The following is a 25960-nucleotide window of genomic DNA, read 5'->3' as shown; positions in this document are numbered from 1 at the left end:
AATTTGATTTCTCCACTGTGCATCACTGTGTACAACATTGGTGTGCGCTTCCAAGAGATACTAGGAAACCGACAAACACATTCGTCGACGCAGGAAAACTTCAGTTTTTACCTTTTTTGCTGCGCCAAAGATTGTGCTCCATGCTCTGAAAACACATTTCTTTAAATTGTTCAAAAGACAACCTCGTGTCACGAACAGTGCATAAGGATTCGACTTCTGTTGTCATACGGACTGGCTGGCGGATACACGTATAACAAAATGGGCGCATGCGATGTGATCATTCAGATTCAGAAAATCCCCCAAGAGTTACCTGCAATGTCATATGGACTGGCTGGCGGATACACGTATAACAAAATGGGCGCATGCGATGCGATCATTCAGATTCAGAAAATCCCCCGAGAGTTACTTGCAATTCATGCTTGCCAACTACCCGTAACCTTTCGCTCCCAGGGGTTCCCTGGAAGACGACAGAAATTATCTTTCGGATCCCCGTGGTTCGTTGCATGACTTCTGATTTCTTGACTTCCCGTCCAGCATGCTACGATACGTGAAGCATCCCATGATGAAAGTGTATGTCCTCGCTTAAGGCTCTTTTGCGCTAACCAACAGCGACCTTCTGATTCTGGGTGTGTTTCATCTCTGCTCGGTTTTTTTCGCTTGGATCTATGCCGGTTCCACTTTTCGCAGCTCGTGCGGTGCTTAAATCGCATACTATCCAGTGCGGTTCACCAAAACCATCAGTCGGCCTGTCAGATTAGAGACATACGTAAATGAAACTCGGATGCCTCTGAGTCTCTGTGTCCGTTACTTCTGATCGCCGGCACTCTGTTGCTACGCGAAAACGAGTAGCCGACACAACTGCGCAAAAAGTGCATAACGCTGCCGTGGGGCACCGGCAGGACAGTGCTTGGTGTTACTTTGAAGTTGTTGTTAAGAAGTGTCCGGCGACCTTCGACGCAATGCACGGCGGTGTAGTAGAGGTAGCCTTGTCATGTTAACCAGAAAGTATGCAAGTACTCGTTAGAGTTCGAGTCACCCCGATGACCAGTTAGGTTCCTCCTAAGGTAACGAAATAAAGTCATAATTATTACCACACTTTGGCATGATTGTTTCGAGGCTCGGAACCAGGTGAATGCCCACGTGCTAGATAGACACAGAGCGGACCAGGTTCATGAGCAAGCCTAGACAGTATAAGGGAGACGGAGGCCGTTGTACACCCCTCCTGTCCACGAGAGTCCGCTGCGCGAAAGGTCATTCCGCTCTTCACAAGTCGCCACCTAAAACTTTTTCAAAATAGAATTATCCTTGAATATGAGGGTTGAGGTGACCCGACGGTTAGACACTGAGGACATCACAGGCGCCTGGTTAGTCGCCTTTCCGTCACGCACAGCGTTACGCAGTCGGCTGCTCCGTGTGGTGGGGTGGGGCTGTTTTTCGAAGAAACGCATCATCCCGACATGCCTGCATGCGTTAGTGTGATACCTAGCTGTTCAGTAACATTCAAACTCAGGATCAGCAAACCCCTGGAAATACCCAGGACTGCACGCAGCAGGAACGGTATGCGTTTTGACACTGAAAGAGAATACAGGCAACCACAACTGCCGTCACGGGCAGGGCCCCCGGGTGGGTCAGAAGGGTAGAGTCAACCACGGACGCGTCCCCAAGCTCTTTGTTCCGCTGTACAGAAAAGACCACATCTTCCTTCCTGTACTGACGCTTTCGCTTTGGGGTGGCGCTCGGTGCGTGTACGAAAACGTCAAGTGCGAGAGGACTGGGGTTGTTGAGCTTGCTGCTGGAGCTGCTGCCGTCGACGCAACTCGACATTCTTTTCGTGCTGGCGCCACTCGGTCTCGGCAAGAAAACTCTGCTTGTCGAGATACCTGAAAAACACGAAACGCAACGAACTTCCGGACCCGACTGACGCACTGGGCGGATCGAAAACCTAGCACCAAGGGACGATTCCTCGCATATCGCAGAAACATAAACAACACAGAAGGTCGCTGCTGTAGATGTCAAAGCCAGCGCACCAAAACAAGGAGGTGTGAACGTGCACGGCCTACGATCGTCATCGTGGAGCGCAGTACAAAGAAGTTACCATATCCTCCGTACAAAGCCGGCATTAAGAACATAAAGATCATAGCTAGACCATGTATTGTTATTATCACATTATAAGTAGATATTGTCTCTGTACAAATGATACGCGATCCAGAACTGTATAACTCGAATCGAATAAACAGAGACATTATAGTACCTAGGATACTGAATGGCGCATGGCGGAGACAGGAGTAAAAAGGTTGCGTCGAGAGGACAAGAGAGGACGAGAGAGGCGCAGACAGCGGAGCCAAGAGAGCCGCACCAAAACTTCGGGTCTGAAACACTACCGAGCAGTCGATACACAGGGAAACAGGCGAAGCGGTGCCAAAGCAGCGCGAACAAATCCTACCCGTGGCCTTTCTTCAGCTCGGCCTCAATACCCTTGTCTCGTTTGAATTTCTCCCTGAAAGAGCAACGCCACAAAAAATATCAAACAAAGAAGTCTACGAACACAGGGCGACGACATCGAATGCGGTCGATTTCTGCTAGGCGTCATGCCTCCCCTGTTTACACGTTTCGTCTGAACACTCAGCTGCGTCACACATTCTATCTCCCCACTGATTTCTGTGATGTTAAGAGATACTAGACAGCTGGGCCTGTGAAGAGACTGCTCATTGGCAGTGACATTTCTTTGTTGTAGTGAAGGATTCACTGCATGCGCATGCACACTACTGACGCGCATCGCCTTCGTGCCCCATGTCAAATGCAAGAAGGAGCAGACGACAAACAGATACAGTCGCGGCCGATGCTTGGGTGCACGACGCACGCAGGTCGGTGTGGACAACCCCGCCCCCCGTCGCCGGTTTCTTGCTGCCTTGTCTTTCCGAAACGTCCGTTTTGTCCCTTGCGAATCGGTCGCGAACTCCGAATGAAAAGCGACATTTGCACTACCACCTTTTGACACAAAACTTCCTTGCACTCACCAGTCAGCCTGTGACTTCTCCACGGAGTTGATGGCCGAAGGTCCATCCAGCGCTGCAAACAAAGGTGGACATCCACGACCGAACACGCCACGTTCTGTCGTTTCGCCAAGCCTACGTTGCTACGCTTGTACAGCCGTTTTGGCTTTCTGCCTGAGTGAGAAGATAGAGACAAAGAACCCCCACAGAGAGCTCCCGGGTGACGAGATCCTGACGGGAAATGAAACCACGCATATTATGCTGAAAAGCAGTCACAAAGGAAACGCGTTCCACGAGCTGCTCTGTGTCCCTCCAGTGATTAGGCGCGTTCCTCTGCTTCCACATTCAGTGCGCCTCAGACCCCCTCAATGTGGGCGGCTCTGTCTCTGAAAGGAACAAGCCCCGCACGCGTTCCTGGCGGCAAAACAGCTGCCGCCAGCGAACTCGGGTTTCTCGCGACACGTTAGAGTGCACCCCTGGCGAGCACCAGCGACGGTGCCTGCTGCATCTACGCATGAGGTCCAGGCCGCGAGAGTTTCGTGGGAACACCGATAGACTGTTGGGTTACCAGCAACGAGGCCGTCGAGCTCGGCAAATTGCCCCCCGAGCTGCTGTGCCTTTTGCTGCATTTGCAGGAACTTCTGGTATTCCTCTGAAGCGGCCTCCATGCGCGCCTCGACCCTGACATATAGCGGACGCAAACGCAGAGGAAAGCGCAGACTGTGACTGAGTGTCGCGACAGATGTGAGCTTAGCACAGTGTCTTGTGCGGCCATCTCATGCATCCAGCGACCCCGGAGGCGGTCCACCATAGGCACACGATTTCGGCAGGTGGCTTGCGGACGCGGTGACGGCCAAAGGCTAGCTCTCTTACACTCCCGTCGCATGAGGGTCAAGGAGTGAATAAGCTTCGGCACGCCACGACACTGTCTCGAGCGCGTTTTCCGCTTCGCAGTGATGTACCATTGTGCCGAACGGCAGACAACAGGCGGGTATGGCCATTCAGCACAAAAAAACACCGGGAAACTGCTTCAGCCAGGAACACCACCTGCGTGTGTTTCCCTCGCTGGGGAGAGCGCCCCTCTGCACAACGGCAATGGTGACCTACTCGATGTTCTGGCCCGCGAACCGCGCTACCTTCTTGACGATCACTTCTCCCGTCGTGTCTACTGGAATAAGCAAGACATACAGTTCGCACGAGAAGACATTCTCTGTCGCATGCAGATGGGCCTTTGAGGACACAAATCGGCAGTCGTTATGGTCTAAATATGAGGCTGGAAACCACCGTTATAACAAGTCCTGATTATGTGCATGCGAAATACAAGTGTATCAGGAGAAAAAACAACAGATGTCGACAGGCACAAGCATGCACGCCTCCAGATGGGTCATACGCCCTGGAATACACGCGACAAAATACCATATCTGTACAAATAGAGAGCGACTGACGCATGTGTGGCCTAGTGTGTTCAACGCGTGGACACGATCGCTGGGGGCGAGCCGCAAGGAAGTGCTTCCTCGGATGTCTTGTGCTTGTATTGTCGCGGCTTTCCCGAACCAAAAGACTCGAAGGACAACCCCTGCCGCGTGCTGCGTGCTTAGGTAAGAAATGATAGGCAGACGAGGAGCCTTCGCTCTTTTCATGAAGGTGTGCACTCTGTAGGCGCGCGAGCAGTCCACAGGCCCGAGGCCCCGAGGGGGAGGCGTGACTTCGGCGTAACCTACAGCTCCGCATGGCTTCGTCTCTCAGCTTGATGACAGCCGCGTCTGTCGGACGACGACACCTCTAGGAAAACGAACGAAACAAAAAAGACAAAAAAGAGACGCCGTTAAACTTGATCAGTTCCACGCCCTCGGATGCGTCTACTGGTGTCGACCCACCCCGGGGGGGTTCACACTCGCTCTCGCGAGAATGCCAAGTCTTTTACCTGTTTGAATTCTCGGACGCTGAACGTTGTAGCAGTGGCCGTCGTGCCTGACAGAGTCGCCAGAGTTCCGTCGTGGAGGTTCTCCGGCTTTCCGTCCCCTCCACGTCCCTCTGGATCGACCGCCTTCTGCGCCCCCAAAGCAGCTGAGGCACCAGCGCTCTCCGCATCACTGGGTCCGAGCGGCCCACGTGAAACTGCATGTTGTCCAGTGCTCTGTGTCTTCGGAACCACTCCTGAAAGGGGCGCACTGCCGCCACGAAGCTGCGAGGTCGGCTGAAGAGCTGAGACAGCAATAGACAGATGGTGCTGCAGCTGTTGCCACGTCTGGTTCCTCTTTTCTCCAGTCGACGGGCAGCGGCGGTGGAACTGTAACAAGAAGTCGTCTGTCGGAGTCTGCAGGACCAGGAGACGAGACGCAGGAGCTCTCGCAGAAATATGTGCGCCGTTTCTCGCTTCTTGATTCACGCACTCTCCGCCAGGACACATTTGAAAACTTCGCTGCATGCAGAGGAGTCCACGCTTCATCCGAGCAGGCGCGTGCCTTCGGTTGCTTCTGCGGATGCAGGCGAGGGGCTCCAGCGATGGGCGGTGCCGATGCCCCAACAAAAAGGATCACCCTGAGGATGCAGGCGCTCCACAGCTCCTGGTCGCGACTGGCCGCTCGAAAGATCCCCAAGACCGACCCGGCGCCAGAGGAGTCGGGCGTCTTGTGGACTCGAATCAGCAGCAGCGCGCGACCCAGAGGCGCCATGCGGAAGCGGCTGTGTGACGCCACCCACACCGAGCACGGCGGGCGCTTGCACGCGAAAATAGACGGCAGGCGTGCGGGATAACTAGGGGCGTCTCCCTGCGGCGCCTGTTTCCGGCCATCAACGACCGCTGGCTGCGGCAAGAGTTCCGTAGAAGCTAGACATGGACTGGTGCGTCCCGGCAGCGTGGGTCCCTTCTGAAGAGGTGACATGTCGCTCAGGCGAGTCCAGCTTCAGTTCTTCCGTCTGTGGCGGCGGACACTGTGCGACGAACGTCTTCACTACGCAGAGAGCACGGGTATACGTAGACTGAGCTAGACAGGGAAAGGTGCGGAAACGCAAAAAAACAGACGCACCGGGGAGTTGTACGAAGACAGAGCTTCTCGCGACTCCTTCTCCATCTCCGCAAAGAGCGCCGCGGTTTCTTGCTTCCGTGCCTCTTCTTCGGCCTTCTTGGCTGCCTTGGATTTCCGCTTTTCGTCCTCTCTGAACAGGCATGGAAACACAACAACATGCATCCTTCGCGGATAGACAAGGAGCGGCGTCAGGGCGGGGGTGAGTTCCCCCTGAGCTCCGGAGAGAAAAAAAACGAAGCGGTCAGAGACGGAGAGGGCCCGAAAGGAGACCGACAGAGAGTGTATCCTGACCGTTCGCTCACGCGTCTCTGCGTGTGTCGGCTCAACGCTAGAGGAGGCACTGCATGGACGAGAGGCGGGGAGTCGCAGCGACAGGCCGCGGACCCCTCCGAACGGAAGCACGAAAAAGTTGGGTTGTATGTGCCGGGGAGTCAACCTGGAAAGAAGGAACAACCAAGCATGTAGACGCTCTCGCGTTCTTGAGCTTGACTCTTCCCGATGAGTTACAGACTCAGACCGGAACTGCGAACAGAGACGACGCGTTCAGATACCCCAGAGCCGGTCGCGGCTACGGTAGCCAGCGCCAAGTCTGGGAGCACAGGTGCGTCCTCCCAGGCTTGGTCACTGGAAAGAAGCCTCCGTGGACATCCAGCGTACCTTTGTTTGCCTCTGAGCATCCGTTTTCTTCTGCTGGACGCGATGACGGGCTTTCGTCTTGCCACTGTCATCTCGTCGCCGTCGCCGCCGTCGCCGCCGTCGGGGATGCAGGTTCCTGCGGGTCGTGTCGCCTCGGGCCAAGCTGTGGAAGCCGGTGCCTGGGAAGGGTGGGACGAGTCACCGTGTGTACAGGAACCTTCGGCACGTGTTGAGTCTTGCTCCTCGTCACTCGCGTCCTCGCCAGACTCCTCGGAGGACCCGGCGGAGCCTGCGTAGTCTTCGTCATCTTCCTCGCTGTCGCTCCCAAATTTCATGTCCAGCAGAGACGCCATCTTGAGTTCTCGATAGATGAGGTGCGCCGAGACGTCAGGATGCACAGAGGTGCGTCGACAGTGCAGCAGGGGTACACGCCTCTTGCCCCCCACGTGGTTTGCCTGCGGAGTGGAAATGAAACGAACTTCAAATCGCCAGCTCTCAGATCCGGCCTTCGCCACTCCCGCTCGAGCGTTTCCTTTGTGCGGGAAACGCGACTGGAGGCCTTCTCGTGTTGAGGAAGCGTGAAGGAGTGGCGTCTCTATCTGCGAGTGTGCGGCGCAGACGCACTCCGGAGAATTTCGACAGACAGCCCGACGACACGAGGGCAAAACAGCAGACCCACGCAGTCCTGCTCTCGTTTAGATGTACGTCGATTGCTGGATGCGCAACTGTGCTGTCCGATTTTTGAGCCTACAGAATGCTCGAAAAACACGGCGCACAACACGTCTCGATGTCGAAGATGAAGCAAACGCTCGACGCAGGCGTCGGGAGTGACCACGAGCAACGACCGTTGCTTCTGAGCAGGTTCGCAAAGCGTTACGTCGAACAAACAGAAGAAAAGCGGTGGCGAATCCCGAAGGAAAAAACACCCATCGCTCGACAGGGGAAAAACGCGTGAGAACTCGCTGGGAACTGCTCTAGCCCCGCCGACTGCGGAGTCTTGTCTCCGGGTCTGGGAGACACCGCGAGGAGAGGCCGCGAATACGTCTGGAACGCCAACATGCAAAGACTTCGCTTTGTTGCCTGCCGCTTGTCATGTCCACATGAAGCAAAGTTGGAAGACGTTTACGTTTCGAGGTTGCGCCTTACCAAGCCCGTTTTCCTCGGCAGCAGTTGCCCTTTTGCGTGGACAGATCTTGCATGCAACGATGCATGCAGCTACAAGAGCAGGAACAACAAACTCCCTGGCCATATCACACGCCGGTTTGGTCAGCAGACGGATGTCCAACAGAATAGCCGATTCTGGCAGCCTTCCAAGCGCCCAGAAACTCCTGTTTTCTCTGTTCCTTCTCGAGGAACCCTCAAGGCGTTCCTGGACGCACACGCGACCTTTCCCCTCCACAGTCGAGCATCAGCGCTGTTACCGCAGGCGAGGATCTGCGAAAGGGTTTTACCAGTGCGGCAGTTTTTCTTGAGTGCCGTGCGTTTCGTCTGTTTTTGATAGGCCGCATGCGCGCATGTCTCCTTTTCCGTGGATCTGTGTGGAAGAGCTGCCACGCGTCAACGCTGAAAACGCGTGTGCGCGGTCTCGGCTGAGACTGCCGTGCGAAGACAACGTATAGAAATATCGCTATATTGTCTTTCCCACAGCTCGTCGTCAGCTGAACTCGGTCCGCTCGCCCGCAAGACACCGCACACGTTTTCTGAGTGTTTGCTGCGCAGCTACTGCCTTTGTGGAAAGCTTGTGACAGGAAAGTCGTCGGAACTCACACTGCGGCCAACAGGGCGCGCCGGTGCGTGTCGACTGGGAACGCTCGGGCTCCGGAGCTCTGTGTGTGATACGTTTATTATTCTTCTTCATCGATTCGTCGCCGAAAACGCTTCAGCCTCCGCCCGCGAACCCGTGCATGTGCCCGGTTCCTCCAAGTCGCCGGGAGACACTCCCGCGGAGACTGCCTTCGTTGTGTCAAACGCGGAAACTGGGGATCTTGTTTGCGCAAGGAAACAGGACAGGGGCCGAGCGTGCGCACATGCACAGTTCTCTTTCGCAAGCAAATCATGGGACCGGCTTCCTCGTCTCCGGTGCATACGAGGATTAGCGGACGCCTTCGGTGAGACAAGTTAGTGGGACCGAACTGGCGGATTAAACAGCTTGCTTCGACTGGAGAGAAACGCGACCGACCGAACTGCGGAAGGCAAGACGGAACATGGAAGGAAGGCTCTCGAATTTTGCGACAGACAATCCAAGAGCGCCAGAGAGGCCTGAAGAGCAGCTGCAAGAGGTCGGAGACGTGATGAATCCGTCTCGTGCAAAGATGGCAGTTGCCTTCGTGTCTCGAGCACACGTGAAGCCCGGTCCAAGTCTTCCCCGCCAGGACAAAAGGCAGAGAGAAACGCCCTAGCAGCCACTTCGTCTTCCGCACGCCTTGTGTTTTTTCCTCGTGCATCGGGCGCTCTCATCTTTCCTGTATCCATGAGTCTCCTTCCCTTCCGTCTTCCCTCTAGCGAATGTGTCCCTGCCGCTTGTCAAAATCCTTGGCGAATCGCCTCGACCCAAACGCCGGTTGCCGCTCGACAGACTCACCGACAGCATGCGTCAGCCTCTCTGGGACAGGCAAGTCCCTGGCGCGGGAGATACGCGCACAGCGCCAGCATGCAGCGCCCGTGGCAGCCGGCGTGGAGACGCAAAGTTGCTTCCGTTGCGCAGACGCCAGACTCGCTGGCTGTGGCCGCTGTTTGCAGCAGTCGCCGTGGCCGCAGCGTATCTCCGCCCCCGCTTTGCTCAGGCGAGGACATTCGCCAGCTCGCCTCTTCGTGCCCGGGACATGCGGCCTCTGACTTCCCGTTCGCCTTCGTTTCTTGCACCCGCCCCGCTGCCAAACTTCTCAGACCTTTGCTCCCAACTCGCCGACGCCACGTGCCGGCCTGAGAGCCCCAGGCCGCGACACCGTCCCCGTTTGCCAAGCAGTTGCGCGCCGAACGGCAGCCGGCGCTCCTGGAGACCCAGCCCGGACCAGCAGCAGTATGCCGCCGTGTTTGGTGCCAAGTCGTGCTGTCCACAATTCTCAGACCCGCTTCTGGAGCCGTCGCATCCTCAGACCTTCCCGGCTTCGCTGGGGGCATGCCGGGATACGCCCCTTCCGCGAGCTTTCGGCGCTCGGGCGGTCAACGTTTTCCCGACTTTCCTCCTGTCTCCTTCCGTGTCTCCGTCCTCGTCTCTGCGGATGATCCGCGTGGTCATGCCCATCATTCCGACGCCCGAGGCGCTCTGTCCACCGCGCGCTCCCGTTGTCTACGAAGAGATCCTCCGCCGCGCGAATGTGACAGACGTGAATTACCTGACCTCGTTGAGGTCCAAGGCAGATGACATTCTCCCGCTGCTGTTCGACATTGCTCGGGACCAAGGCCGGGAAATCTCGCCCGGCATGACTTTCAAACCGCAGCAGTTCGAACAACTCAAGAGACTCCACGACGCGTATCTTCGGGGCGAGCTGCAGGCGCAACTGGAGCGGGAGAAGCAGGCGCACGGCGACCCTGCAGAGGCGCATGCGGCGGCCGCCGAACTGGAGCCTGTAGGCTCTCCCGAGAGCTTGGAAGACGCACGCCTTGCACGCATTGTCGCCAAGCATTCGGGGAAGCAAACGGCGCGGCGAGCGTTGCCGGCTCTGCGCTCATCTGTGCCGCCTGCCTTCCACCTCATTGATGATCTGTACGGCCCCATCTATGACAAAAAGGTTCTCCTGAAACAGGTAAATGGACACGCAACGCAGGACACGACTGTTGACTTGGTGGGCAAACTGAAAACATGTGGGTTTGGCCGCCGTCGACGCGTCCCTCGGGTTGCGGGTCCAGCGCCGCCCTCCCCGCCGAAGTGTCGGCGGGCCATTCGCCAACAGGAAATGAGGGGGGATGGCCCATATTAGGTGCTAGGCACGGCGCATGCACGCGCCGCTGTGCCGCCTTTGTCCACGTTTCAGGTCCATTTCTTCTTGGAGCAAGGGAACTACGAGGCGGTGCGGAAGGTGCTTCGAGAAAACCGCAATGTGCTGTGCATGGAAGATGCGAAGAAACTGCTGGAGTTCGCGGCTTCCGTCATCGAGGCGCAGGAAAAGGCGGCGCTGGCGCGCCGCATTGAAGGTGCCTGGGACGCTTACCGCCGCGCGCTCCCTGCCTCTTTCACTCACCACGACGCTGAGAATCTCCAGGCCCAGCTCGCTCGCCTTTCCTCGTTAGCGGCTTCTGGAGCGTCGCGCGAAGTTGAAGGCGCGGACACAGGCTTGCCCACCACTTCACGGCGCGAGAAGCGAGAGCGACAAGCCGACAAGAGGAAGCGGCGCGAAGCAGAGGCAGCGGTGCGAACGCAGGCGCATCTCCTCAAGCGCCTGTATGAGAAAACCACGGCGGAGATTCGCGACCTTCAGCAGGAAGCAGGGCTCCGCGTTCGGGCGCTCTACCACTCGATCCACAAAGCCCTTTGGGAGCATGGCGCCCTCAAACCTTACGAAAAGCGGCCTGGAAAGAACAAGCAAAGAGCGACGGTGAGCGACGACGGGCATGTCCGCAGGCATGCAAATCAAGTGGAGAGGTCCTTTCAAACAAAAGACGTCTTGCATGCGTGCCGGCCACTCGCAGAACCCGCGTCCTTCTTCCGAGCGTTAGTCCCTGAGCGTTATCGTTGTGAGCGCGCTGTTGTGTGCCTTCGCTTCCTTGCAGCTCGACGTTGGCGATGTTTCGCCGTACCTGAAGCCTCCGCCAGGTTAGCACCCCCACCTCATCGGACTGTCGCTTCATCTGGATCTCGAGCGTTATGTGGGCTGCTGCTTTCCCGGACGCGCGGAAACGGACAGCGCAGATTCGCGCGCTCCCGAGTAAAGCGTCAGTTATCTCCGATTTCCCTCAGCGCAGAGACTAGACGCCACGTGTCTCCTGCTGGACCGGGTTTTCGCGTGCTGATTGACTCACGTGTGTTTCCCTGTGGAGAATAAAACTGGCCGAGGCTCTCGAACGCGATAGTCTAGAATCTAAGAAGTCGAGTTGTCAGTTGTAGGTAACGGCCAGCGTTTTTTGGCGGCGTTGCGTCATTGGAAGGCGATCCGCGTCTTTGTCCCGTCGGGTGGTTTGTTTCCTTGGAGGTTTTTAAGGCCCACACGTGTGGTGTGCGCCCTGGCTGCATGCCACACCGTACGCCGTTCGTTCGCGCCGAGCCGGCACATCGTTTGCGCCCGAGGGACGCGCACAACGGAAATGCGCAGGAGCTCCGTTTTCTCTCGTGTTCAGAGGCGACGCGCCTGGAGCGGCTCGAGGCGACTGAGGCTTTCGCTCGAGCTGTGGAAAACGAGGACTGGATGACCGCCTGCAAGATCCTTCGCACCAAGACACGGTACGTGGCGACGCCAGGACGAGGTGGTGCGTAGGCAGTGGAGCGGGAATCCTCTTTTCTCCTGTGTGCTTCAATTCGAGCAGCAGTTGCCGGCGGCGCTTGGACACCATAGCGACTGCACGAGAGTGCGGTGGTTAAGTGCTTCTTTTCTGGGCGGCTGAAGCTTCGATGTGTCCTCTCAGCGATTTGTGCTTCGCCGCTAGAAACATCACGTGTTGGGTAGCTAAATGCAGACAGTTAACTTCGCTTTCCAGCTCCAAGTCTTGTGCTGTCCCTTGCGTTCGTCGAGGGCAATCACACCACGCAGCTCGTCGCAGGTGTCTGTCTCCTCAAGCTTCCCGGATAATCCGCCGCTGAGGCTGATGCATATGAAGTAGCGATTCAAGACCGAACCGCAAACGTGCAAATGATTCTGAACTCGAGGGCGGAAGCGTCACACGCAATTTCGGACCGTCAGCATCCGGTGAAGAGGGGAACCCGTCGGCGCCGCCAACCCGTGTATTCGGTGGACGGTTGCCCCGGGGAACTCCCGTGTGAGGCGGCTTGCGGCTAGCTTTGGAATGCGCGCTCGTGGTTCGAGGCTCTGATCGTATAGAGGCTACGTCTGGATGCGGGTTCGGAATGCTGTCAAAGGTTTGTCAGGAAATCGTCGAATGCCACTCTTCGTTACACGAGACGCGAGGTTGCGTTGCCTGTGTGTACCCTGGTACTTGAGAGTGTGGCGTCTCTTCTCTGGGTTGTTCAGTCTCCTCATGTTCAAGAGCCGCCATAAGCTGTTGGCCAGATTTCTAGAGCTCTACCAGGTGGTGCATGCAAAGGCTAAGAAAACTCAGCCAGTTGCAGAGACCACGGACGCAGCAAGAGAAGCTGGCGATGGTGATCTTGGATCGGAAGCGAGGCACGAGCCGAACGCAGGGTCGGGTGACAGGACTCATCCCGAGACCCAGGGGAAACCGGCAGCAGAAGGGGAAGCTGGGGCGAAACGAAAACGCCTGACGAGGCGGGAGAAGAATGCACTCAAGCGACCCTTCACAAAGCCGCCCGTTGGCGGGCCGTACTCGGAAAAGGATCTCAATTTTTTCCGAAAAGTGTGGTGGACTACTCTGCGAAAACCTACCGTGGTCATGAAGCTCCTGGAGCCTGTTGCCGAATGGGGTGACGCGGAAGCAAAGAATCTGTACAGAGTTCAGCTCGCCGAGTACCGGTGAGTCATGGAAATGCAGGATGTGTGCTGCGCCAGGCTGGGAGCGGTACGCCGTCCAGGGTGGCGAAGACGCATCTTCGCTGGGTAGCAGCCCCCGTAGGGGAACCCCATCAGGGAAAGTGTTTGCCATGATGCCCACATTTCCCGGAGACAAGAACGTTGGTGGGCTGTTTGGTGTACAGACTTTGTGGATATTTTTATACCTCTGTTTCGGATGGGGGCTGTTCAATCCGTGGTGAGAAGGCCGCGCATGCACCTTTTTTCCCCCAGTTTCACCCGCTTTACCGCTGGCAGCGTGTGTGATTCCGTGCGGCGCTGTGCACATCGTTGCGTTCGGCTTCGAGCCGGCTTGTTGCCCCTCGCTCGTGACGCGCCTGTTTGAGGGCAAGTTTCCATCAGTGGCGCCGCCTCTATCGTGCGCTGACCTTGTTCAGAGAAAGGAAGAGGCAGAGAAACCTTCAGTTCTGGCGAGATCGCGGCATCGACCTGACCAAGTACACCATGGACTTCGGCGACGCGAAAGGCCTTGACTGGCTTCGACAGAAACAGGCAGAGGGAGCTCTCGACGCGCCGCCGCCCACGCTGTGCAAAACCAAGAAACAACTCGAAGAGGAGGAGCAGCAAGAACGGCTGGCGCAGGACCGGGAGAGAAGGGCGGAAGAAGCCGATGGAGGGGGAGATGAAACCGAGCAACCCAAAAAAGAGGAAGAAATGAGGGAAAGAGATGCCACGCAGGCGGTACTGCCCGGGACGGAGGCGAAACAGAACGCGGAGGCGCAGTGCCGGGCGTAGGGAGAGCGCAGACAAGGCGTAGCAAAGGCAGGTCAAGTCGCCGCTGTGGGATATATCACAAACACCTTGAGCGTTTGGAGGGACACACGAAGAGAGAGGAAAGGGGGGGTCCGTCAAAGGAACGCAGGTGCGAGACGGGACAGGAAAGGAAAGGAGGCTAGCGAGGGCCGCAGAGCACATGAAAAGAGAGGCTACGCCGAAGGTCAAGGCCAGCGCCAGAGAAGAGAGGACAAGAGCGAATGACGCACCAAGAACGGAAAGACTCGAGGAGATTCAGAGTGCCTTGAAGGCGACGGGAGAAGTGGTCGGGCTAGTCTGGTGGGGAACGACTGCGTGCAAATGCGGACAAAGGAAGAGAGGAGGATGGGAATCTCGACAGGAATGACTCGGCGCGTCAGGAGGAATGAAGTTTGCGGGTAAGTGTGCTCGCGAAGACAGTGGCGAACGCTTGCACAAGAGCCGCCCAGGAAGACGTCCAGTCTCGACGCTGAGGCACTGGGGCGAAGACGATTTTAGATCGGTTGGTACAGAACATCAAATCTAACACGAATTAACTGAGTTAAACAATACAGGAGTGAACTGTGTAGACATCATTGTGTTATGGTCCTATCGCAACTACCTTTGAGATTACGCAGTTACGGTTTTGGGTTCGTGAGTGTCTCGCAATAAGGTAGCTCTCCCACTCTACCGGCCGGCTTTCGAGAACACGTGTCCGGTGTTAGATGAAAACGTTCTGGCCCTTGGCCATGGATGCGTCTTTTTCTGTCACGTGAACGGCGATGTGCCAGTGTTCACTTCCGAGTCGCAGCAGAACTTGTCGTCCTTCGTGTTCTCACGGAGGGAAATAGCTCATTTGCTGACGCGGATGCGAAGGTGCTGGCTAGCGGGGTCGAATGCTACGACTGACGCATCGTCGACGCTCTGATTTGCGGCGTGGCTTCTTGGCTACGCGCACGGCACGGCAGGCTGACAGGCACACGAGAGTGATCCGCTGTAGCGCGTTTCACCTCCCTCTGAACGCGAGACGCTTTGCCGGTTCTCGTGCAAGAGAAGACGCGCAGAAAAATCTTAATCACTGAGCCAAGGAATGCAGCAGATAGGGCGGCGCGCTCGCGAAGACGCACCGGGCAGCTGGGTTTTCCTTCGCTCACCAACGAAAGTGTGCGCTGGAATATTTCTGCGTGACAAACACACGGAAGGCACGGACTACGCGCGGGCTCTGTCGAGCGTCAGCAGTTCTGTTCGGGCGTGTGTGGAACGGAGGTGCGCATTGTCCATGAACTCCCTGGGGTGTTTGCGTCCATACATACGTACACATACACCATATCTGCAGTATAGGTAGGCAGTGTAATCTATATACGTGCTTGACGAATAAGAAAGTTACACAGACGTCGAGGCAAGGCCTGCTACGCCCGTTTCACACGAACAACTGAGTGCGGCTTTTCTGGGGCGATCGCTGGGAAAAAAAACTCGAGTGCATGGCGCTGAAGCGAAATATACAAAAGCTGTGCCCCGCGTTTTCAGTCTTCTCTTGGAGATGACATAAACTCTTGAGATCTTCTGTAACCTTGCAAGTTGTTGCCGAGAACGCCGTCGATTCGACGCTCGTCCAGCGGTCAGCCCCGGTGGTTTTCGCACCAGAATCCCGCGGTGGGCCAACTACGGAACCGGGATTCGATTTTTCCCTTTGACGCCAGGAAGTGCAGACATCTCCCGCGAAATACTTCTGTTAACCTTTTTGTGTCTCTGCCTTACGACTGTGTGTCTTGCATTTGTCTCGCAAAAGCTCCTGGCAGACAGTCACCGACTTCTACACAGCTTGGAAGACGCTCCTTATTCACATAGTGGGTTCCGCTTCCGGAATACCCTTTCGAGAAGATTTTATCCACTTTTCGACTACGCGAGGGGCAACACATTAGGAAATGTCCTCAGAGGCTTTCCCACGGCCGCTTCACCGGTACGGGGCATCCAGTCAAGTTTCGCCTTTTAGTGCGTGCGATATTATTAAATGCTTACCGCACTTGGGTGAATTATGCTGGTAGAAGGCACGGCAAGGTGGAGAGAAGGCACATGCTGTCTCGTACAGAAAGCCCTGGAGCTAGATATGCAGAAAAACATCTCTGCCTCACGTGAAAACCGTGGCCAATTGACGCATGCACGGAGTTGCATGCCGTGCGGTTAAGAGTATCGCGTGCCTGTTGCAAAACTGTCACGATCACTCGTCCTTGGCAGAAACGTCGGTCACCTGAGTGAAAACTTTTGTGCATGGCTGTTGTTGCCTTTCTGCGTCGTCTCCGTGAAAGATCGATCAAGTTAAGATGATGACCGTCCCGGGCGGCGGTTTTCTCAGCATGTTTGTGCGCGATCGGAAGCCAAAGTCGACACGAGATCGCGTCCTTTCGTCTGTTCTCTACTCTTCCACAAACAGGGGATACTAGCATCTTTTGTCTTCACTCGCTTGGACAAGCTTTTCTCACATCGTTTACTCTCGCTCCCGTCTGCCGACTGTGCGCCTCTGGAGTGTCCTCCTCATGTGTGGCGCGTCCCTACGTCGCACGCAGACAGCTGGGCGCACCCGTCTCGGACGCGTCCGTGACATGCACAAACCGTTGTTTCTCGCTTCCAGCTTCGCCGTGACAGAAAACGAAAGGGATATTCTGCCTGCCGCGGTGTGTACCGCTTCTCGGGTTCCGCGCAGCGACCGTCTGCGAATCCTACCGGCGTCAGCCCCGGAAGTCTGTCTAAAGTAAAACATGGCGTTCCGATACCGTCGCGAGGGCCAATTCACAAAGTTCCGCGTCCACTTTGACCGCAGCGGGTTCCGGCCTTACATCGACGAGTTGAAGTGGGAGATTATGGAATGGCACTACAAACGTGCCATGGGACCTCAGATGAAAAAGACGCTCATGAGCTTTCAGGAAGGTAAGTTGGCGTGAGGCGCGGATAAGGAAGCCTCAGAGTGAGGGAGACAGTGTGTTCTATCGCCTGGTCGGGTTTTGTGGACATCCAGAAGTGTCTATTCTAAGCTTACCTGCCGTCGGTGGAGTCCTCCAAACTCCATGTTTCTGCGAACAAGTCGAGCCCTCACGGGGAGAGAAAGTCTACACCAGGGTTGAAGGCCGTTCCCTTCGCCCGAGCCTCAGGAGCGACTACCTCTGTGCACAACGTTTCTCCACGTTCTTCCTGCATGATGGCTCTCTGTTGTCTGCTGACCTCGCACGAGTCCAGCGCTCCAGTTTCACCAGAAAACATTAACCAAGGGATATGTCGCAGTAATGAACAGTTGCTGCCGATATTGCGGGGAAACTTGGTTCCTCTACTCCTCTCTCTTGCCAGTTGTTTACTCTATTTTTCTTTCGGGTGGGTATGCTACTCTTGCGCCTGCGCACCTGCGTTTAGCGTAAGCGTACTGTGCCTTTTCCCCGCTTCCGACCGGGGCCCTGCATCGGTGACGAGCCTTCTCCTTCGAGATCCAGATTCACTTGCTCTCCTTCAACGCCGTCGTCTGGTTGATTCACGAGGAGAATACCCCTCGCGTTGACCCCCAGCGGGGGGCCAACGGTGTCCTGCACGTCGGTAGTACATGCGACCGTTTCTCGTGCATTTTGTGCGCAGGCTCGGAGAAACTGCAGTACATGCATGATCTAATTGCCTTGGGAACGGCTCAAGCAAAGTTCCCACATGCGACGAAACGCTTCTTTTTCGTCCCCGCCCTGCCCGTGACAATCCCGTATCGTCGGTCCTCGAATCCATTCTGCCTCCTCTCGCCAAACAAAACAGGCTGGCTCCAGTGGTCTCCGAAGCAGCGCGTGCCTTTCCCCGAGCCTCTCGGCAAACGCAAGATTGGCGGCACCGATCCTCAGCCGCCTGTCTTCCCGAAAGGCTCCTGAAAAACCCTCGTAGGGCACCGAGTCGAGCGACGCAACAACAGAACGAAGAGCAAACCAAAGGTTTGCCAGCGTTGCGCCCCTCCCTTGTGTTTTTTTTCGTCTCCTCCACACGTCCCTCGTGGGTATACGCTCGAAGAATTTGCGCGGTCGCAAGAACTGATGCACATGCAGGTCGCCATAGTGATTGATTCCGGCGCGAAAGCGGTACTGCGGAAAAGGTGCGGAGAGAACAAGCCTCGCGTAGTATTTGGAGAATGCGCGGCCGTGTGGAGGCGCCGTCATTACGCGGCTTTCCCACATACAGCAAAGCAGATCTCTCACCACTCCCGGGCAGCTGGGTTGTTGCAAAAGGCAAAGAGTTCACTCGAATACAGCGTGGAGAGTTTGCTTTCGATTGGATTCGAGAGGTAGCTTTGGCTAGACTCCACGTACACACCCGGAGCCGCGCGACGACGGGGAAACCAGTCGGCTTCTGTTCTCGTGAAGGCAAGAAGGGGTTTGACCCACTATGGCGGAGAATGCTTGCTGGGTTTACAGGAAAAGAGCTGCTTTATGTTGTTCGTATTTCTCGGTAAAACTCCATATGCCGCAGCATATGTGGTTAGGAAACAAGCGTGTTTTCCGCATGCCGTTTTCGCAGTTCTTCTAACGAGACGGTTTCTCACGACAGCTATGGTAGCGGGAGCGTTGTTAAGGGTGGCAGAAGTTCTCTTTGTGACGGCTAAAACTGCCAGGTATTTCTCCTGCGAGAGATATGGTGGTCAGCTGTGACAGAGACAATGAGGCAAAAGGAGGTGAATTCTTCCCGTGACCAGAGTTGTGTTAACGGTGATGGCCCCACAAACTACACGCTTGTCCCCACCGGCCTCGAAAGTTGTGTAGGCTTTTTTTTGCTCAAAGACCACAAGGTCGGCAACAAGCCGTCTTCCGTATCTATGCTGTCCTCAAAAACTATCTCCCGCCTAGGCTGTTTACGAAATCGTACCTCATCTGGATGTTTCCATTTGACGCAGTGATTGGAGACGGGAAATCGCCGGTGAAGACGGTCGTGCCTTTATCAGTTCTCTCAGAAGGGCTTTTTGCCGCGGTTTCGTCTGAGGTTTCGTGTATCCTGGGTCGTTTCACCTTTCCTTTTTCATTTGCGTCCGGATGTTACCTCTTTTTGTCGGTGACAAGCCGTACTGGGTGCGGCACTGTGTTGTGTCACCTCTGCGCGTTCCGCTCAGTGCAGCGGCGCCTCTCGTACTTGCGGCTCCACAGCTGAAGGCGACGAGTCCTCCAGGAAATGGCAGGATATTTGTACCGGGGAACGAGAATTCCTTCAAACCCGTCGAACCGAAGGCCGTGTACAATCGGCCGTCAACCCATGGCAACTGGGTGCCCTATAGCAGCAAGCGCCTCGGCGCAGTGAAAACAGCATTTGGTATTGTCCCCCTGTCTCTCGCACACCATCTTGTGTTTTTTCCCGCACAGCAGTTCTGTGCGGAAGCGGACAGTCTGAGGTGACCGCAAGCTCATGCTACTGCATGCCTCTTTCATTTGCACACTTCGTCCCGCATGGCTGCTCGAGAGGCGGTTCGAGACTTTTCTCGGTAGAGCGGAAATGCGAATGACTCCACGCGCTTGCTGTCCCCCGTCTCCATAGTGGCCATCGAAGAGGGATTCCCCGCGGGTGGCTGCGGTAGATTTCGTGGACCCAGCTGATGTGCCAAGGATTCTGGGCGCCGCCAGTTGCTGCGTGCGCCCGGGGGCGACTTTCAGAAAAGACATGCTGTCTACTCCACGCATTACTCGCCAGATTTTCGAATGTACCCGTAGACAGAGTAGTATGTGTGCGTGAGGCAAGTCTGTCAAACCCACCCGGCTCGCATCGAGTAGTCAACGGTGTCGGCGATCGCGTGTGTATCGGCCGTTCGTGCGGCCGCAGTCCCCTGACAGCGGCGACTCCCGTTGCTGTTTTGGGGCAAGCGGACAAAGCATCCCAGGCTCAATGTTCGACACCGGACACACAGGTGAATGTGCGTGAAAAAGATCCCAGTCCTGTTCGTTGTCACCCAGTTTTGGACTGGAGCCGCGTTGGGTCTGAGCTCTCTACCAGCCCTCCGCGTGTTACTCTCGGCAGCAAATTCCGCTCTCTCATTCCATGTCCTTTTTGCAACGGCGTAACAGAGACGCCGTGGCGCGGACGACAAAAACCTCAGGAGGCCGGGGAGAAAATGCAGAGTGCTCTCCGATATGTGCAACGCGGACTGGAACTCACGCGTGTCTGGGTGAGGAGTTGACACATGACAGGCCGCGCTGTCTCCGTGGCGCATTCGTCGCCTGCCTCGTCAACGTCCTCTCCGCCGTCGAGAGACGATTCTCCACGGAGCGCTGAGCAGTGTTTCAGAGGTCTTTCCAAGTGACACATTTCTGAACAAACTCCCCTCGTCGTTTCTTTGCGTATCAGAAACAGCGTTAGCCGCGAGGGCGTGTGGTGCGGAGCAGCGTCCGTTGACGAACCGGTGGGTCGGATGTGCGGAGAGCGCGAGGGACAGCGCCAGGAGGCTACTGCTGTTTCCGTCGAAAAATAGGCGCTCCCAAGTAGTGTGTTGCATTTTGCAGGCGTCCTTTTCACATGTTGTCCTTGTCGGAATTCCAATAATAGATGCTTTGCATGACGGCAAAAAACTGCGCTGGCATCCTCGCGAGTAGGCATTCAACCCTCCGGGAGACGATCAGGCCGTCCATGCGCCAAATTTCCTGCAGTCGCGTATCGCAACCGTCGCCACTGTAGCGAGCGTTCCTAGTTAGAGAAGCTGGTTTGTTCCTTTTGTTCTTCAAAAGCCGATTCAGGAGAATTGTGTTCCCCGTGCAGCGCTGAATCGGAAACACGGCTGGAGCTGCCTTCGAGCAGGAGACGGATGCCTCCCTGCTAGCCCTGGCCAGGGGAAACGATGCGACTGGGCGTCCGCAAAGCGGGGGAGTTTAAGCCGTCCTCTGCGCAGCATGCTGCAGGAAGTGTGCCTGGATCTCCGGCACAATACGTTTTTTTGGGGCCCCACGCTCTCTCTCTCGGCCAGTCTCCACTGGCAGCTGATATTGCTTCTTCAATGCGCATCCGAAAAGAAGTTCCAGGATGTGGGGGATGACCGAATGTCGGGGTCTCTCTCCGTCTCGCCGCCAGCGTCTGCTGCGTCTTGCAGGTTTCAACGGCCTGCTGCTGCTTTGCCTCTCCATCCTTGCCGCCTGCGAACCGGAAACGAAAAATGACCGCCCCAGCAAGCTGCCGGAAACGACATATCCCGAGTTTCGCTTCGGGCCCGCAATCCGTCCACGAAAACGAATACCGAGTCGGCAGAGCGCAGCTGCGTGGATGCGCCTCTTTGGAGATATGACCCTCACCGAGCTCGCGCTTCCGGCAACCGTGCACAGCACTCTAACCGACGTGACCGCTCCGCGTTACATGGACCTCACCCATGCCCAGAATGTCGATATAAACCGCCAGCTGTACGATGGCATCCGTTCCTTTGATGTGCGACCATGGAGGAACAGTCGAGACGGCCGGTGGTACTCCGGTAAGACAAGATAACCCTAGGCGGGAAATAAACAGTATACGTTTTGTAGCAAAGACTAAGCTAGGACGGTGTCTCGACGCTTCGAGTATACTCTCAAGCAAAAAAGATAAGGTCACTCTCCAATGGAATATGGCGCCGGGGAAGCGTGGTCAACCGCATCTTCGATTGTCGCCGTTTTGCATCTCTTGGTGCAGTAGGCGAAAGAGGCGGAAAACGGTTTGGCGTGCTTGAGTTGAAGATGCTTCTGCCGAAAGAGTGAAAAGATGCTATTTCGTGTTTCTCGTGGTTGTGGGATTCTCCTGTACCTTTACCCATGCGAGTCCACTTTTGAGTCGCCTGTTTTGGCCGCTACAGTGGCCGCGGCGAATACGTGCACGGAGTGAGAAACACGCTCGGTCTCATCTTCCTAGTTTCGTCGACCTGTCTCACCTTTCTGTTTAGAAGCCCCATGGAGACTCGAAGAAGACCTCGTGACGCTTCGAAAGGCGGTGTCTTCGTTTTCCCAGCTCAGCTCTAGCCCGATTGCCGCGCTCCCCCATTCGCTCCAAAACACAATCGACTTGCACTCTCGTACTACGCTGGAGGACAGCCTTTTCCGTCCGGTTCAGCGTTTCCTGCGCTCGAACGGCAGCGAGGTTGCCGTTGTCGTCTTTTCCGCCTTAAACGGCAATCGCCGGGGCGGCGTGAACTCTGTGGAGCAAGCATCGTCTCTGGGGGCGATGCTGAAACGGTATGCCGACTACAACCAGCCTGGCGCGAAGGCCGATCCGTCGAGTCCTCTTCCACCGTTCAGCGATCTTTCCAGCCCAACGTTTGTTGAAGGCCATCCAGGAGGTGACACGAACAGGAAGGGAAAAGGGAAGCCGCCCACATTCGAGGTGGTTTCTCCGTCGGATCCTTCCGCTTCTTTTATGACCTCGGCCGTGCGCAAACCACTGACGTACGAAGATGTCCAGGCTCTTTTAGAGCTCATCGACGAATACTGGGGCCAGCTGCTGCCTCGCCATGATCACGTCTTCTTCGGACCGCCCGTGAAGAAAGAGGCACGGGAGCCGGCGGGATCCACCGCCTTTCCCGGTGCGGCTGGCCGCCCTCAGGAGGCCGCACTCAAGCGCGCAGACGCCGACGCATCGGGCCCTGCGTACCCCATGGCCGAGTCGGTCAATAGGCCGGAAGTTTTCGCTAAATGGTTGCGACAGCAGGGTGAAATGTATTTATCTGAACTGCCGGTTCGGGAAATTGTCGGCGCGCGTGTCCAGTTGCTGCTCTTCGTGGATGACCCTCTCGTCGCATGGTACATAACTACGTTTTCGCATGAACACGTCATGGTCTTCGTCGCTGGCGATCACATCTACGACGTGAGCTACCGGAGTGAAGCTCTCTTTGCGCCGTGCGGCATTCCCCACAGGACTGGACCCATAGGTGAGTGGTGGTCCAGGCTTTTCCGCAGGATACATCACGAAGGACGCTCGCAGTTGGGGGTATACTAATGGGGCGGACTGACATAGCCATGATGCGCCGACAACACGGAAAGCGAAGGGGCCGTGGCCTACGGAATGGACCATGCGAAATTCTCCAGTCGGTCTCCTCCGCTAGAGGTTCGCCCCCTTCTCGGCGGCCACCCGACAGCGTCGAATTGCATGTGGAGCCATGGAAATAGGAGCGTTTTCCCAGCGCATCCTGCTCCGTCAGTGTGCCGCTCACCTTTTCGGGATACCACCTGTTTGTGACGTCGCACGAAACCCCTCCCAGTGGCGTGTGTGGATGCTCGACTCCCACTCTTGTTTCTGCCTTTTTGTCAAACGTATTGCAGGTGACGAGCTGACGTTGACGAAGGAACGTTCGTGGACGGAGTGTCGCAGCAAGTGCGAATCTCTCTCTTCGACGCACCTACCCACTGGGTCACGAGGAGCCTGTACCTATTGGACCTTCGGCCCTGTCCCCTCTTCGTACGAGAACAGCAACGCCGGCGACAACTCCGCTCCCACCGCGCCCGTGTATGACTGCCGCACTTTCGCCGGTTCATTTACCGTCCAGAATTTAGCCCCTCGTATAGGGGCGGTCACCCAGGCTGTAGACTGTGGCCCGTCGTCACTCATGGAAGACCCTATGCAGTGGAGCGCGAGTTCGCTTTTCTCAGATCTTACTGAAGCGGTGTGTCCAATCGCAGGTGCCGGCGTCTCGGCAGTGTCGCTAAACGTGTTGCAACCGTTTGCGAGGGAACTCTGTCTCTTAGATACTTCAGGCGCTTCCAGCAGCGCCTCTCGAAGACGCCGCGGTTCCAAATCTGGTGCCCCGGTTGCCCGCGGTGTACAAGCACTGAAAAAGCTTATCCGTGTCCATTTCGCACCGTCGTCGCCCCTGTTCTTCGTGGACGGAACTCGTGGAGGCAAACGCCATTTTGGAACCGTCGATGTTACTGCTCCTATGAACCGGCTAACCGTGCCATGGGTGTACTGGCATTTAGAGCGGCAGCAGCTGCTCGAAGGTTTGTTGACCGGAACTGGGGAGAGCCGGGAATTGCCTGCCGGGATTTCCCGCGCACGCGGCAGTCGCGGGGGCCAACTCACACGGCCGGTCAATGCGCTCATGGTCATGCGGTACGACAGCTTAAACAACGAGATCCGCAACGGACAGCCTTTCAACTACTTCGAGATGGTCATGCATCTCAATCCCCTACCGGCCGCTGCTGCTGCTCTGGCCCTGGAGGGCGACGTGGGCGACTTCAGCGCCGAGGTGAGACGAGACCACAGGCGAGTGCGTTCTAGGGAAAAAACGGTTTGAGAGTATGTGTGAGCGGATAAGTGGGATACGCGGTGTAGGCTGATGAAGCTCTGGAGCGGATCGAGTCGTCCGAAGAGTTTGGTTCCAAAACTCGGAAAGCCGTGAGCTGGGCTAGAGCATCCATCACACAAAGATGTCCAGCGCCTTGCATAAGGCATTAGGCGGAACATCAGTTGCATTGACTTCGTACGGCCCTTGCATAGTGCAGTCGTTCTCACATGCACAACGCAAGACGAGCAGAGTTTTCCCTCTGGTGCCTTGCAGGGCTCCGGCGGTCCACCAGCACAGCTGCACAGGAATGCACGTGTCGCATGCGAGTTTGGTTTTCAGGTGTATATGCCGTTTAGACGAAGCGAACCGTTTTGTGACTGCGCGTGCGGCGGTGACTCTGTGTCCTCGTTTGCAGCATTATCTCCACCTGACGGCCTTCCATGAGTTGCCAGGCGATTCGGAGGCAGGAGCCCTGTTCAGTGCTTTCGACTTGTCCAAGTCTTCAAACGCGCCTTGCAAATCCATGATTTGGCTGGTTGTGTGCGTATCCATTTTGTGCTTGGTGGCGATGATTGTCGCGTTCGTGTGCGGCTCCTCCATCATCTGGAAGAAGCCACCGCCATCCGCTCACGGAGACTGGGCCGCCGCGCCTATCGCAGCTGCACAAGCAGGGGCGCCAACCGTCGTGCAGATGGGAACCATCGACGCAGCGTAGGCTCGTGAAAATACAGTTTTCGTGATGTTGCTGTGGTAGTACAGTGGAGCTACTGACACCAGAAATGTCTGAATATGATCCGTCGAGAAGTCTGCCCTTGGTCTGCAGACCGGTGTTTCATCAGGGTCTGCGTGCCGTTTCATCTATGCGAAAATCATCCTTGGCATTGCCCCCATCTGCCGATCGATGCTAATACCATTTGCCGATGAAGCGCGTGGCGATTAGCACGAGGCACCCCTTTCGAATAACGACCTTGCGGTGTGCCGTTTTTCCATCGTGTCAGAATGTATGCGGTTGGCCTGGAGAACGGAAGAGCGTCCGGTATGTGGCGCAGCACCTGTCGTCCTTTGTGCGATAGAGGTTGGCGAAGTGAGTCGAGGGGCGGTCTGCTGTTAGGTTTACTTTTAGGCAACCATGTCACAAGTGTTTCGATAGGTGAGCTGTACACGGCGGCGAGTATGTTTGTAACCACTGTGGAGTTCACGAGGAACGCCAGGAATTTTGCCTGTCAGCGTCATGGTCTCCCCGCCGGGTTTGGTTTCTTGTATAAAGTGTGGGTGAGCATGTGCGCCTGTGCACCCGGCACAGGGCTTCCGGGTTCCTATGCGCATGACGGCTCACAGCGTCGTTTGATTTGCGGTGATACTTGTGGGGCCGGAGGATCTGGCCACGCAGGTAACAAAAACACGAATGCAACGTCCCGCACGTGATGGTTCCAGTATGTTGGTTGAAACCGATAGAGCATGGATCTGCAACAGGTTATCCGGAGCGAGTACAAAGAGGGCAAACGGTGCCTCCGTAGTGTGTGGCGTGAAGGAGCTTGACAGCCCACAGAAGATAATAAATGAGAAAGAAACTCACGGTGGATGGAGAGGAGTAAGGGGGACGCAGGTCATGTTTTCCCTTGTTACAGTACAGAGTATATAAGCTAAAATGGGAGAACCTGGGTACGGAAAGCTTTTTGCACGGTGGTGCCGTAGACGGTACATTTT

General features: G+C 56.2%; 4 protein-coding genes across 4 annotated transcripts; 3 read left to right on the top strand and 1 right to left on the bottom strand.

Moving 5' to 3' along the window:
• Positions 1–1756: 1756 nt before the first annotated feature.
• NCLIV_040470 (conserved hypothetical protein) lies at positions 1757–7011 on the bottom strand (the record flags this gene model as incomplete). The annotated part of the gene is made up of 9 exons (XM_003880956.1): positions 1757–1880; positions 2444–2497; positions 3018–3069; positions 3481–3674; positions 4101–4161; positions 4715–4775; positions 4918–5310; positions 6023–6152; positions 6680–7011. 9 exons carry the CDS (start codon positions 7009–7011, stop codon positions 1757–1759), a joined length of 1401 nt encoding a protein of 466 aa, XP_003881005.1.
• Positions 7012–9879: 2868 nt separating this feature from the next.
• On the top strand, positions 9880–14031 carry NCLIV_040460 (conserved hypothetical protein; the record flags this gene model as incomplete). The annotated part of the gene is made up of 6 exons (XM_003880955.1): positions 9880–10404; positions 10633–11193; positions 11369–11411; positions 11933–12035; positions 12781–13239; positions 13674–14031. The coding sequence occupies 6 exons, from the start codon at positions 9880–9882 to the stop codon at positions 14029–14031; spliced, it is 2049 nt and encodes a 682-aa protein (XP_003881004.1).
• A 2753-nt stretch (positions 14032–16784) lies between these two features.
• On the top strand, positions 16785–17921 carry NCLIV_040450 (conserved hypothetical protein; the record flags this gene model as incomplete). Its single annotated transcript, XM_003880954.1, has 2 exons — positions 16785–16953; positions 17647–17921. 2 exons carry the CDS (start codon positions 16785–16787, stop codon positions 17919–17921), a joined length of 444 nt encoding a protein of 147 aa, XP_003881003.1.
• Positions 17922–21039: 3118 nt separating this feature from the next.
• NCLIV_040440 (conserved hypothetical protein) lies at positions 21040–24968 on the top strand (the record flags this gene model as incomplete). Its single annotated transcript, XM_003880953.1, has 4 exons — positions 21040–21478; positions 21920–22900; positions 23292–24214; positions 24669–24968. The coding sequence occupies 4 exons, from the start codon at positions 21040–21042 to the stop codon at positions 24966–24968; spliced, it is 2643 nt and encodes an 880-aa protein (XP_003881002.1).
• Positions 24969–25960: the final 992 nt, after the last annotated feature.

Source organism: Neospora caninum, chromosome IX, assembly GCF_000208865.1.
Source record: "Neospora caninum Liverpool complete genome, chromosome IX".
NCBI lineage: Eukaryota > Apicomplexa > Conoidasida > Eucoccidiorida > Sarcocystidae > Neospora > Neospora caninum.
This window is presented reverse-complemented; position numbering and strand designations above follow the sequence as displayed.